This window comes from Hyperolius riggenbachi, chromosome 3 (genome assembly GCF_040937935.1).
Source record: "Hyperolius riggenbachi isolate aHypRig1 chromosome 3, aHypRig1.pri, whole genome shotgun sequence".
In the NCBI taxonomy this organism is placed as follows: Eukaryota; Metazoa; Chordata; class Amphibia; order Anura; family Hyperoliidae; genus Hyperolius; species Hyperolius riggenbachi.
In genome coordinates this window covers 143,027,202-143,042,396 of record NC_090648.1, presented here as the reverse complement: position 1 = coordinate 143,042,396, position 15,195 = coordinate 143,027,202, and the positions used below count along the sequence as shown (strand labels likewise).

The 15,195-nt window shown below is 46.0% G+C and overlaps 1 protein-coding gene across 1 annotated transcript in view; it reads right to left on the bottom strand.

The window, feature by feature from the left end:
• Nucleotides 1-12,439, bottom strand: part of MAP2K1 (mitogen-activated protein kinase kinase 1) — a 52,947-nt gene extending 40,508 nt beyond the window's left edge. The window contains exon 1 of the mRNA XM_068275020.1: nucleotides 12,203-12,439. Coding sequence (XP_068131121.1) covers nucleotides 12,203-12,288 — 86 coding nt within the window. The 5' untranslated portion in view covers nucleotides 12,289-12,439. The remainder of the gene's footprint in view (nucleotides 1-12,202) is intronic.
• Nucleotides 12,440-15,195: the final 2,756 nt, after the last annotated feature.

Below are 15,195 nucleotides of genomic sequence, written 5' to 3'. Positions count from 1 at the left end.
AATGTATGGATAAATGCAGTACAGCTTAGAAAGTGGTACCAGGATATCAAATTCTCCCAGCACATTGCATAAAGTCCCATTCGCAGACTTCCTAATACGTGTAGGTTAGTGCAGGAAAATTAAGCATGGCATGGACGGCAGCACAGATAGAGGCAAAGCAAAACAGAGTCCAGATACAGACTTCAAGGTAAAGCTTATGCATGCATTGCAGGCTTGGTCATTCATCCGCCGGTTCTGTTTGGTGTGCGTGACGTCAGGGGTTTCCGAGCTCCGCCCACCGACCGGTTTCGCGCATGCGTGCTTCCTCAGGGTGTGGCTGGCAGATTGTGGTCCACACAATTTATGCTCCATAACTCCCCTCACTCCACCCATCAGGGTGGTACCTATTCTTAGGCTGTCTGCCGCCAAGCAAAGCACAGGTCCAAATATTTCCATGTTCCCAAAGTTGGTTCACTGAGGGCATATCAATCAAGCAGGTGAGCGCATCAGTATATGGAGTCATACAGGTTATTACTCGCAAGATCCCAGTTTCTCCCCACTGGGAGTTGGCATAAGCACACTGCAAACCCCCACACCGACAGACCACTTGTTACATACAGTAGAGCAGTGAATTCTTTCCCACATTTCACAAAAAGCATTGGAGCCTAAAGTCCAAATTATGGCCCCTTGGGACAAGAGTACTTTACTGGGGTTAGCAGTGGCGGAATGTACATGGAGGGAGGCCACAGATTGGAGCCCACAGACTACAAGGGGTTGGAGGAAGTCACAGGTAAGTATAAATCCCTTTGATTGCAATGTCTCAGGCAGATTTTAAAGCCAAATATTATAATAATATAATTATATCTGCTTGAATCTTACTTATAAAGCAGCAATCTGCATGATTGCTGGTTCATACATTGCAAAGTGCCCTTCTCCACATTTATAGTGGCAAAAGGCATTTATGTTAATGGAGAATGACATTAATTTAAATTCTGATTTTTTTTCTTTTTTGAATAAGGATAATTTTTTTTAACCTCCTTTCATACATGTTTGCAACCTATTATCCCTCCCATGCAGGCTAGGCAATCTCAAACAATTCCTATGTGATACGTGCCTCACTAATCCAGTTTTATTAAAGCATAGATGGAAAAATAAAAAAAATGTATGGCTGGAGGTATACTAAGGATGACTCATTTTTTTGTAACACATTGGTTATGAAATGTTCAGGTTGCAGCTATTTAGATGATCTAATTCAGTACTGCTCCATATGGCTATGTTCGCATCCATGAGGGAGAGCTTTGCAAAGTGATGCTTTCTGGCCAAAAAACGGGAGGCAGAAGGCTGAAATGATTTTACCATTAACAATGGGAAATATTAGCTAAATAACTTAAAACATGCATACATGTTTTGGGTCATCTAAAAGGGTGTGTACAGGCCTGTGATAGAGGTCACCCATCGGGGATCAGGACTCAATCCCTCAGACGGCATTGCTGGGCTGACGCGCTCTTGCTTTTCGGGATCAGGGGTCGGAAAGATGACAGAGTGGTGCGTGTGGGGGAGCGATGTGCAAGGAGGATGGTGGATCGCTAGTGGGTTGGTAGTTGGAGGGCCACTGTGCAGTCATGCGTGTGTACGTAGCTTTAAGAAATGCAACTGCAGGCAAATTGCTACCTAGGTTTAGTGTAGTCTCCAAAAACTTATATTAGAGATGCCAGTCCCAAATGTATGTAAAATACGCATTTCAGACATGGATCTGCCAATAGCTCTTCTTGCCCCGAGCAGTATTAAGCATACAGGGCACCAGACACAGTGATGGATTTACCCCCCTTATCAGTTGAAAAGCTTGTCAGGCATGAGGAAAGTGCAGTGTGTGATGGGGACAGACTAGTAATATACTGCTGCATCGGCAGCCTGGTTTTCATATGTGGGTTGCCCTACAGTTATTAAGACAGTTGCATAGCCCTGATTCTGCCGAGTCCAACAATATCAGATATATACTAGTATCCCACATTTCCTGTTCTGGAATAGGTGCGCCAATATAGGTAGCCAGATATAGGTGCAGCCAGCATAGGTAGCCTGGAATGGGTGCGCCAGTACAGGTAGCCAGATATAGGTGCAGCAAGTATAGGTAGCCAGGAATAGATGCCCCCAGTACAGGTAGCCAGGTATAGGTGTAGCCAGTATAGGTATCCAGGAATAGAGGGCCCAGTATAGGTAGCAAACATAGGTGCGCCAGTATAAGTAGCAGGTATAGGTGCCCGAATATAGGTAGTAGGTGTCCCCAGTATAGGTAGCAGGTAGAATTGCCCCAGCATAGGTAGTAGGTATAGGAGCTCCCAGTATAGATAGTAGGCATGGTGGCCACTGTGGGGAGGGAGGCCGTCAACATCCTCCCTCCCTCCACATGGGCACCCCCCCCCCCCCCCCCCTCCTGTGCTTCCCCGCCTGGCTGGAGCTCAGCAGTTGGTGTGTAATTAACTCACCTGATCGCTGACTCCACACTGTGTCCCCTCCGGCAGCTGCCTCCTTTTAGCTCTCCCAATCTCTGTATGAGGCATACAGGAAGTAGAGGGGAGAGAGAGAGGAGGCAGCTGCCAACATGGGACACGGGCATGGAGCAAGTGATTGGGTTAGTATTTACACTCCGACCGCTGCTCAAGCCAGGCAGGGAAGAACAGGAGGGGGCCCATGTGGAGGGAGGGAGGAATGACGTCGGCACACCTCCCCGCTGCTTCCCTTGGGCCAAATTGCTAATTAATGTACGTAGTTTGAGCACTTCCCTGCCAACACATACCTAGCACAGGCTTGGCACGGAAAGGGTTAAAACTAGTTTACACTGAGACTATTGCTATGAAATTGCAGCCGAAGCCACGCTTGCACATTAGCCCAGTCAGTGAGCTTTTGTAAGGGCGCAGCAGCCCAAAGGGGTGGACAGGAACAGAGATGTCACTGCATGGTAGCTGTAGAGATGGGGGACAACAGAGGAAGTAGGATTAAGTCACTGGAGCCTGAAATGGTGATTTACCCCTCTGCTAAACTTACTACTCTGCAGTTTGGGGGGGGGGTCCACTGTAAGTCTCCATGAGGCCTTCAGAAAGCTCTCTTATTGCCAGACGGTCCCTCAAGGCCAGAGGAGACTGCCTTGCTTGCTTTGTGGATAATGCGGCCATGCTACTGATAGAAATACAACTGAATCGTGAAATATTGGCAAGTAAAGTTTGAGGTGGGTGATTTTTGAACGTTCGACTGGACCAGGTATACATATGAGGGGTTGAGAAGTCAGGGTCTCTTGTTAAAATCCACTCATGAAATATTAGCCTCTGCAGTGGGTGGGGAACTGACAGGTTAGGCTGCACCCAGACAAGGAAGTTGTGAGAAAAAAAAACACATTTCATGTGGTTGCGGTTTGCACTAACCAGATAAAACTCTTAGTTATGCCTTTCTGTCCCCAGCATCAGACATCTAGGCTTCCCAGGCAGTACAGCCACAGTAAGCAGAGCAACGGTGCAAATGATCATGGACATTGCTGACTATACAAACAAAATACAAGTGACCAATGTATTATTATTTTTATATCAAGCACCACAGAGGATTCAATGACACTGCCATAGACAGTCTGTTCTTTTAATGCAGCCACAGTTCCGGTTTACCATGAGCTGGCTGGGCAATCTGGCAAGACTTGCAATGTAGAAGGGTTAATAGGAATTGCACAGGAATGCTAAGCAGAGGAATGTGCACTGGATATTCTGGCAAGGTTCCTTCAACCTTAGATAGGATCTCAAATCTGTCTGGAAAAGTATTTGACCAACAGGGAGGAAATGCAGCTCACTGTACCTCTACAATGCTCAGCACAGGCCTGAAGAACAGCCAGAAAGCAGGTGTCTTCACATGTAAAAGATTGTTCCTTACATAAATAAGAACACAATCCATCCTGAAATTACATACAAGGAGCTTTTGTACGTTGTGGGAATGTCACATGTGATGCAACAGATGCAAGGCCAAGTCGCAATTACAATCCCATATTAGTATGAGGCAACATTTAGGTTTAAAATGCACCTGCTAATGTCAAAACTATTTTAGCTCCATAGAAAAAAAAAACCTTTGAGATAGGAGTATGGTAGGGGTTGATTAAGTACAAATATTTTTGAAAAAAAATACAAATAAACTTTATTAAAAAGTCTCTGTAACAAAAGTTTCAGCCTTATTTCTTCTATCCTATAAGTTCCTATACCTGTTCTAAAGTGGTCTGTCTTACTGCAGCCTTTCCTTTCCTAGTTGCACAGTGGCTGTATTATCTCCATTATATAATCTAATCTTCTTTCCTCTGACGGCTTTGTCGGGCTCATGCACTCAGGCAAGAATGTGCTGCTCAGTTTGTGAAAGGATAGAAGCTATACACACCCTCTCCACACCTCCTGCAGGCTCTGTGTGAGTCACAGACTGAGCTCCTCTAAGCCTATCGCATGCCATCTCGTTTGTAAACACTGCCTAAAACTGGCATTTACAAGCCAGGATTGCAGCAGGGTGTGACAGAAACAGCACAGAGGGGCCCAGGAGAACATAATGAATAGAATAGTATGCTTTTTATTGTAAGAGTTTTAGAGTACAGATAATCTTTAAACACTTGCAAAGAAATTATACATAAAAGCATCCATGACGGCAAATTGCCCACATCCACTATCCCACCCCTCCCTCAATCCTGCCTACTGTATCTGTTAAACAAAACATATCTTATGTGCACATGGTCTCAATTGGAGCTGCACAGCTCAAAAAAAAAAAAAAAAAAAAAAAAAAAAAAAATAGTCCAACCTGCCACATGCAGGGTTAGAGAGAGCTCCAACACAATTGTTGCTTGTTGTACTAGTATCTGAAAAAGGATAAAAAAAAATAGGTACTGGGTGTCCTCAACTCCCAGCCACATAAACGTGATGATGTAGAAATTGTCATGTGGCTATGCCACCGTTAGTCAGCAATATCAGTTCCTGTAATTGTTGTAGCATGGAAGCTGCGACAATAACGTTCACACACCGCGTAGCAGGCGTACTCAGCAGCTTCCAATCACCATAATAGAGTAGATAGCAATCAATTAGTTGCCCACAGGTAAATCTTCCAATGAGACAAAGCAGAGGCAGACCTCATAAGCAGAATAAGCAGAATTGGCAAGTCCATGCACAGTGTACTTGTCAGATGAAAGCAAAGAGCATAAGCATGTATAAGTCCATTATGAGCCAAGCTGTTAGTAAATCATGCTTCACAGAGGCAAAGTGAGCAGATTAAGCAGGTGTGTGTGTATTTTTTCCTCCATATCCTTACTATGGGACCTGCGAAACACTATTTCTACATGTTACTACATAAGAACGAGAACAGACCTAACTTGTAGATCTCTACTTTTTCTCTTTTTCTTCTTTTCTTTTAGTTATACTTCTTATTTTGTTCTTTTTATTGGCTTTATAGCTATTGCTATAGTTTGCTGATAACTCTGGAACACTTCGAATACCTCAAAATAATAATACAAAACCATGTTTTCTGCTCAAACTCATTTGATCTGAGAGAATACTTGTTATCTTGTTCAATGTTTGATTATGGATTCTCTAAACATCCCATGTTGTACAATTTTACCTTAAAGAGAATCTGTATTGTTAAAATCGCTCAAAAGTAAACATACCAGCGCGTTAGGGGACATCTCTTATTACCCTGTCACAATTTCGCCGCTCCTCGCCGCATTAAAAGTGGTTAAAAACAGTTTTTAAAAGTTTGTTTGTAAACAAACAAAATGGCCACCAAAACAGGAAGTAGGTTGATGTACAGTATGTCCACACATAGAAAATACATCCAAACACAAGCAGGCTGTATACACCCTTCCTTTTGAATCTCAAGAGATCATTTGTGTGTTTCTTTCCCCCATGCACTGAAGTTTCAGGCTGCTCTTTTCTTCCTGCAAACAGCTTTGCCCTTGTTTGTAATTCCTCAGTATGTGAAAGCCCAGCCAGCTCAGAGGACGATTTATCCAGCTTGTAAAAGATAAGAGAGAGAAGAGAGAAGCTGCTCTAATCCTAAATAACACACAGGCAGTGTGCATAAAGGGGAGTTCATAGCAGAACCACAACACTGAAGAACTTGGCAGCCTTCCAGACACAGGCCGACAAGTCTGACAGGGGAAAGATACATTGATTTATTACAGAGACTGTGTTAGTAGAAAGTGCTGCAGTTAGCCAGAACACATTAGAATAGCTTTTGGAACTTGTAGGATGATAAAAAACAGGATGCAATTTTTGTTACGGAGTCTCTTTAATAAAAATATTGCGTTACAAAAAAACCCCCAAAAAACTATTTTTGACATCAGAGATTTGGCTTCCCTTTTTAGATAAGTACCTGCTAATAGGTGACAGAAGTTTGTAACCTTTTCCTGGGTCATAACAACACAGTCAAGAATGGTGAAAGGTTAGTGGATTCGTTTGTGCTACTGCAGTCGAATGAACCAGCTCTCAAGAATAATTTATCTTCAATAAATACATGGCAGCCTGGAATCCTTTAGAGCCCGTCTAGCATTTTTGTTTTACTTATGCTATGCCCTCCTCTCCCTCCCACTATCACTGTCCAAATACCTTCATGCTGTTGGGAGCAGCAGTCACATGACTACTGTTGCTCCTCCCATGTCCCAAATTACTAAAATGTTCTGTGTCAGACCACATCCAGCTGAAACTACGATCCACCCACTTCACTGTACCCAAAGGGAGAAGAGAGTTGTGTGGCGGCTTAGCCATTCCTCAAAAAGGGAGGAGAGAGTTGGGTGCAGGGCTATGGATTTGCATATAACAATCGTGCTGATTCAAAGTACGTAACATAAAAGGCATTTCTTCACTGCCAAAGCTTAGGAATTTTACAGCTGTAATAAAGTGGACCTCCAGCGTAAACTGCAAAATCCTATTAACTCCTAGAGAAAGAAAAAAAAAAAAAAAGGGATATTTACCCAAGCATCCTTGTCCTGTGAAGCCGTCCCAAAGACCCCGCATCACTTGACTCTTCCTCCAAGTCCACAGTCCAGCTTAGCCATTCCTCAAAATTTGCTTTTGGCAAAACATCTTCAGTCCAGCATGTGCAGCAATTACAGCCTTGCAGACCTTGCGCATTCTAATTGTCTGTGTACTGAGGTAATCTGATGAAATTCCACCCAATTTCCTCAAGCACCTCCCACAAGGTGGACTGGCTCAGTGGGCACCTCTTAAGCCCCATACTGCCTAGTTAATCTTGCCCCAGCTGAATGAGGGTTAGATTTGTTGGTTTGTTGACTGTGTTGGTCACTAAATTATAGACAGAATACATGCTAATTCTTCCATAAATGGTCTTGAACAGCTCAGAGTTGTACTTTAGGTTACTTGCCTGTTGTAGCATTGTTTTGCCTAATGCTGTGCAGCACATACGATGGGAAGGGTAGATAGGCTGTCTATGCACTTCTATCGTTCTTGCGTGTCGCACACTATAGGCACTGCCAAAATGCACACGGCAGTGCGTGTAGTGGGAACGAGGCCTAAGGGCCCATTTACACTTAATCAGTTGGTATGCGTTAGTACGCGTTTTTTCCAGGGCTGGTGAGTCGGAGTTGGGACCAGCTAGATCCACCAATTTTGGAGTGGAGAGACGCTATTGCGCCTGTGCTGGTGCCGGGAAGGTAAATATTTACATCCCAGCCGTTCGGGAAGTTCCATCACTGCCGCCGTGGGACAGAAGAGGACGGGGGAAGCCTCGATAGGATCCAGAGGCTTCCCCATCCCAAGGTGAGCACCTAGAGGGGCATTTTTTCTTAATACTTGTACAAATTTTCTTTAATGAATTAAAAAAAAAAAAAAAAAGGCTTGCTTTCGTTTCAAAAATAAGGAAGTTTCTTAGTGATCCTAAACTGTTGAATAATAAAGTATACTGATCCAATTTGAAAGAAATGCCTCACTCTAAATCCCAATGTTATCCTTTTTCCCTGTCCAGGTCTGAAAACTGCACCTTGCAGCTTGACTTCACACACCTGAAGCAAGCATGCGGTTAAACCAATAAGAACACGTGACCTGCATGCTTGTTCAGGGTCTATGGCTAAAAAGAGGCAGATGATCAGTCGGACAGCCAGGAAACTAGTATTGTTTGAAAGAAAATAAATATGGCAGCCTCTATATCCCTTTTAGTTCTGGTGTACTTTAAGGTGCATAAAGAGGGACATCCCGGTGCTAATTTATATTAAGGCTGGTTCACACGGACGCTTGGCGGCGTTTACCGCCAAACATTCGGGACTCGCCGGCAAAACGCTCCCATTCAAGAGAATGCCGCCAACGCCGCCTGCCATCCGTGTCAACCAGCCCTAACCTATCTGTTCAACTGATCTGTTCATTCCAATAGATATGCAGTTTTCACCTACACCAATTATAAAAGGCCATAATAGTTTGTGTGTCTACGGCTACCTGAACAGTGGCCCCACCAGATAATGGGCTTGATTCACAAAGCGGTGCTAACTGTTAGCACGCCTGTGAAAACCCCCTTAGCACGTCTAAACAAGCTTTTCGCGCATAAAACTTTACGCGCGCAAAACTTTATGCGCGTAAAACTTTACGCGCGTACTGCACAGAGCGCAGGGCGCACCGCGCGAAGTGCCCATTAAAGCCTATGGGACTTAGCGTGCGTTAAACTTTGCGCGCGTAAAACTTTGCGCGCGCAAAGTTAGCGCGTGATCTAATTGAGAAATCCGGTGCTAACCTACTTAGCACCCTGGTTAGCGCGTCTAAAGACTTTAGACGTGCTAAGTAGGTTAGCACCGCTTTGTGAATCAAGCCCAATGTGTCCACGACATTGCACTAGGAAAGCTCCTACTCTGTATGCAGGCAGGCTTTGGATTAGTCCAGTCTCCATTGCAGCTCACACTCGTGCTTCATGCAAATGACCACTGTGGATCCAACCAGTAGGCCTCTATTTCCAAAAGCAACTGAAGGCAGTAAATTAGTTGCCTGTCAGCTGCTCCCATCCACTGGCCAGGTGTTTGCTAGTTCATTGGGGGCCCCCTATGGAGTTAAATCTAAATACAGTGGTTGCAACATTAGACAATGTAACATGGATGGTGCAACACGGCTGCATGTAATTGTGGTTGTGGCTGGCCCTTGGAAAAGAGGTCCAATGGTGGGTATACACGCCTCGATTTTGCTGCTTGATTCCCCCGCTCAATCGATTCTGCAGTCAATTCTCTTATCTTTTTCCATTCACTTAAATCCAGAATCGAGCGGCAAAACGTTCGGGCGGGAGATTGGACATGTCAGAATTTATCTATCGAGGCATCTTAATGGCTCAGAATTGAGCCGTGTATTTCCAGCATAAGGCCTGAAACCCACCAGGAGTCACTGCAGTGCTTTAAGATCGAGTGTGCAGCGATTCCTAGTGTGGTTGTAAACCGTAAAGGTTTGGGTTTTTCTATTCAAATAAACTTTATTATACTTACTGGGTGTTGGATGTCTGGCTTCCGTCCATAGCCCTGCCCACTTAGGAAGAGGTCATAGGTGCTTCTCTAGGACCAATCAGAGAAGCGCGTGTGACCTCTTCCTTTAGGGGATGGGGCTACAGACAGAAGCTGGAAATCCAGACACCTGGTGAGTATAATAAAGTTTATTTAAAACGTAATTGCTTGGCCCTCCAAAGCGCTGCAAAATCTGTGATTTTGCAGCTCTTATATACTTAGCATTGAGCGCAAACTGCTGCATGTCCTGTGATTGCGATTACCCCTAATCGCAATCGCACTAGTGAGTTCCTCATCACATTCTTTCATTGGCAAAGCTTTTTTGGGAATCGCCGGCAATTTTGGTGATCCCAAAAACGCTGCCAAAATCGCCCTAGTGGGTTCCAGCCCATAGGTCATGTTAACAGTGGTGCAGTGCAACTTCCACTTTATAACACAGCTTACTGCACTGCAATGTACCACCTGCACTGCAGTGTAACAGGTTGCAGTGTAACGTAGTAAACAGTAGAAGCAAAGCATACTTTTCATTAACTGTATGCTTCACTGTAACCTGATGCAACGCGAGCATAACATGCGTTGCTGTTGTGCCGATCCATTGCGTTCCTGCTGTCACTGAACGCAACACAATGGCCACTGTGAACATGTCCTTAGGTTTTATTTTGTTTTTAACAAAGCAATGGGCGCCACAGTTTTGGGTGAGAATGTATGAACAGCAACAAAAGCAGGACAAATGCTCAGATCCATTCCTACTCTACAGAGATGGCTGTAATAACGATAATTAAAGCCTTTATAATTAGATAGTACGCAACGGTTGTAAGCCTGCCCTCTCAGCTGCACAAAAAAGTCACGGGGGATTTGCCAAGAGGAGGGGGAGCAGCACAGGTGCAAGGTATAGAAGAAACAAAATATCTCTTCATCTATAAGTGACACCAACATTGTACAAAGTTCACCTCTCAGCACTTGGATTATACACTATAATGAAGACCTAAGACAGAAGAACCAAGTCACATGTTTTGCTCAAGCGTAAAATCAGGTTTCTAGGTCTATATCTTCAGGCTGCAGGGTGCTGGCACAATCTGCCATGGGATGGGCAAGAAAAGCGGAATGGAATAAATAAATTCTTGAACAGCCCCTGTGTGCTTACACAGTGTAAAGGCAGTCCCTGCCAGAAGAGTATAGAGGCCTGTAAAGTGACCAGGCCAGATGGACAGAAGTAGGCAGGGGACAAAAATTGGAATCAGGCAGATAGCAGCTTCACCCACTCACAAAGGCTTTCAGTCTACTGACTCGTCCTACTACAAAAGACAAAATTAACTGCTCAGTGCTAAACAATAACAGTGCAAGGTGGAAATGGGAGTTGCAGGATATATTAGTTGGGAAGCTATTTCATTCAGCAGCAAGAATCCTGGCTGCAAAAGAGACTCCCAGCCTAGCATGTTTGAACACCTAGGAACCTGTAGCTGAGATTCAGAAGGGGGAGGAGGGAGCATGGACTGTGCACATTCCTATCATGTCCCAGAGCTTGCTCACTTGTCTTCACCTGCCAGGGCTGGACACACCCAGGCAGAAGGAGCACCCGTTATAAACAATGCTGCAAGGTACAGCAAGGCACGGCAGATATGTCCATTCTTCATATCCTTAATGGTTTCATATCAGATACCATTCTGAAATTCTATCTGTTCTTTTTACTGGAAATACATTCCCTGCATGACCAAAATAAGCCACCGATCAAAGTATCAGTATATCAGATTTGCAAAAACAGTGTTACAGCAGCAAAGAGGGATTCATTCTAAAAATAGAGAACATATGGGATGTAATAAGAAGCATTCAAAGCTGTTTATTCCTGACAAAGAGACAACGTATACAGGTGCATCATAACTTGACATAACATCATGCCATAAAAGGAAAAAAAAAACTGTATAAAAATCAAAGTACCATAATATATGAATGGAATGCTCCCTGCTTAAACAAACAACACAGTTGACAACTGCCAATATTATTAAATTTGACTTTCAATTTATGGTAGTTTACAGGAACTGGGAGGATAGGAGGCTGAACAAATAGGCAAAATTCCAGTTCAGGCTTCCTAAATTCTTGTGAATGTAAGAAAAAAAATGCAAAGCAGAATTTAAGATCATTGGGTAGGGATGGATGTGATGAGCAATCACCAGGATTACAGGAGAATAACCCAGATCTTTGAAGGGCTACATAGATTCCAAGAGTGGATGAATGTTAAACTCACTGCTTGATTAATTCAAGCTATCATTTAATCATTCATTCCTAGATTCTGATTTGCCCTGTGCAAAGTTTAGACTCCAGATGGTAAATCCACAGGAAAGTCAAACTGCAGGCTCATCTGTAAAGATGCCATTTCTGGGGCTGGGGCAATAGAAAGCCATAAATTGTGTTCTGCAGAGTGACACAGCTGAGTGTGTGCAGTGTGTGGGCTGTGACTGCTCCTGTCACCCTTCTGCAGTGCAAGATGCCTCTGCCAGCATCTGCAATGAGAAGACTATCATTCAGGGTGACATCTAAAGTCACCATTTATGCATCAAGTGTCTCTGTCCTCCCACTGGGGGCCAGTGACAGAAGTGTGAGCTCAGGAAATGCAACAGGACAGTCACTTCTATAAGGCTGGCCGTGTAAGCATGGAGCAGTGCTGGAGGCAGAGCTCAGAGTGCATGATAGCTCTCTCTCCCTCCCCCCTGACAAGGGATCCCAGCCCCCTGGATCACTTACTCTGCAGTTGGGGTCCCGTTGACAGCAGTGCCATCAGTGGGGAGGCTCAGAGTGATGGGCCCGGGCTTCTGCTTCTTCGGAGCCATCTGTGCTCGGAGCGCTGGCTGGCTTGTCGGTGAGTGCGGAAGAGAAGCGCACTGTATCGGAGAGCCAGTCCCCGCCCGGCAGCAGTTCTTCCAGCGGCTGTCCCCGGCCCGTCACTCTCTCTCCCTCTGCATCCGGGGGGCGGAGACTTCTCGTTACATTGTTTCCCTGCTATCAGCAGCCAATGGGAGGAGCTGACGGACAGACAGAGGGAGCACGGAAACGCGTCACGCCGTGCATGCAGAGGAGCGGCGCGCCCCCGTGCTGTCACTGAGAGAGAAGCAGAGGTGACGCGGTCCAGCACTTCAGCAGCTAGCAGAACGCAGCCTGGGGCTAGCTTGGAAAGTGGCTGGTTATGTTATGTAAATTGTAGGAATACAGTTTCACAGATTCTTTTTCATCTGCTTCGGTCCCCATTAGACAACAGTACGGTGATAATAAAAATCCGGGTTCAAGTGCCCTGATTTCACAATTGCATAATGTCTGCAGAATTCAGAAAACGGTACTTACGTATTATGACGTCCAGACAGTTACACACTCAGGAAAATTGCATACAATGTTTCAATCCCTTCAGCATCAGCAAGTGTTTACAATGTTTCAATCCTTTCAGCATCAGCAAGTGTTTACAATGTTTCAATCCTTTCAGCATCAGCAAGTGTTTACAATGTTTCAGTCCTTCAGCGTCAGTGTCTCAGATTACAGCCTGGAATCTCTTTCAATGCAGGTGCTGTGGCTGTGCAGAATGAACACATTTACTTACATAATAAACTACAGTACATAGCTAAAGTAACAGGAAAAAAATAGTTTAGTAAAACTAGTAACCCTTAACCCCACCTTCACCTTCCCCCTTCTTAACTCCTAACCTTAAGCCTAACCCTTAACTTCCCTCCTAACCTCCCCCCTTCCCCTCCTTAACCACTTGAGGACCCTGGAGTTATCAGGCTTTTTTAATTAAAATAAGTGCTACTTACCCGGGACTTCGTCCAGCCCCAATCTCCCAGCATGTCCCTCGCCACAGCTCCGTCGTCAGCCATTCGCCGCTGCTGCCTCCCGGTCCCCGGCGATGACGTCAGGCCGACCTGGAGGTCGGCCTGTACTGCGCCTGCGATCAATCTGATGTCATCGCCGGGTACTGGGAGGCAGCGGTGGCGAACGGTTGATGGCGGAGCTGCGGCGAGGGACATGCTGGGAGATTGGGGCTGGATGAAGTCCCGTGTAAGTAGCACTTATTTTCATAAAAAAAAGCCTGATAACTCCTTTAACCTTCCTGGCGCTACGTTCGGGGTAAGCCGCGCAGGAGGTTTTCTCCGGCCCTACTGGGCCGATTTTCTTAATTTTTTTTTTTTGCTGGACGCAGCTAGCACTTTGCTAGCTGCGCCAGCACACTGATCGCCGCCGGCCTGCGCCCGATCACTGCTATCCATCGCGGCGCGCGGGCCCCCCCCCCAGACCCCGTGCGCTGCCTGGCCAATCAGTGCTAGGCAGCGCCGAGGGGTGGATCGGGACTCCCAATGACGTCACGACGTCGCTGACGTCATCCCGCCCCGTCGCCTGGGGGAAGCCCTCCAGGAAATCCCGTTCTTTGAACGGGATTTCCTGATCGGAGATCGCCGAAGGCGATCGAAGAGGGCGGGGGGATGCCGCTGAGCAGCGGCTATCATGTAGCGAGCCCTGGGCTCGCTACATGATTTAAAAAAAAAAAAAAAAAAACTGCCGCGCTGCCTCCTGGCGGAATTTTTCATACCGCCTGGAGGGTTAAACCTATAATTAACAAAACAGGCCACTGCAGCTTGAAGGCCTCGCTGCAGGGCCATACATCTGCCCACCCCACCCGATTCCCCCCCCCCCTTTTTATGCCCACCCCACCCGATCCCCCCCCCCTTTTTCTGCCCACCAACAGAGCTTTCTGTTGGTGGGCTGGGATCACTCCCAGGATGTTTATTTTTTATATAACAAAATATTTTCTATTTCCCCCTCCCCCCGCCAGCCAATCAGCGTGATCGGCTGTCATAGGCTTCAGCCTATGACAACGGCTCACTACCCTGCCTCCAGAGGGGACAGCCGTGTCACACAGCTGTCCCCAGTACAGCGCTGCTGTAGATCACAGCGCTGTACAGACTAAATAGATGGTTTCACCGTCTAACAGTCTCCTAGACGATCCGCTGGGAGACTGATGACAGAGCAAAGATGCACGTGCAACAGCATGATCTCCTGCAGAACTTGCCCCCAGAACTGCACGCTGATCGACATTAGACGGTCCCATCAGCGTGATGCGGTCGTGTACTAGTTAAAGGAAACCAGAGACAAGATCAACTAAAAGTTTTATACATAGCTAGGGCTTCCTCCAGAGATGCATAGAGTGCGGCTGCCGGAGAGATACGTAGAGGGCGCACTTCTCTTGCGCAGACTGGCCGCGACTGGCTGAAGTTACGGGACCCGGTACCGAAGAGGGAGAAGACTGAGGACTGCGGCGTGGTAGCGATCCTTGCGCATGGGGCTGGAGGAAGCCCCAGATATGCATCAAACTTTTAGTTGATCTTGTCTCTGGTACACTTTAACTCTTAACCTCCCTCCTCCTTAACCTAACACTTAACCTCCCCCCTTAAACCCTAACCTTAACTCCTAACCCTTAACCCCTAACCTTAACCCCCCCTTCTTAAACCCTAACCCTTCACCTCCCCTCAACTCCTAACTTTAACCCTTAACCTCCCCCTCCTTAACTCCTAACCCTAACCCCCCTCCTTAACCCCAAACCCTAACCCTTCACCTCCCCCCTCAAATCCTAACCTTAACCTTTAACCTCTTCCCTCCTTAACTCCTAACCTTAACCGCCCTCTCCTTAACCGCCAACTTTAACCCTAACCCTTCACCCCTCAACTCCTAACCTTAACCTCCCCCCTCCTTTACTC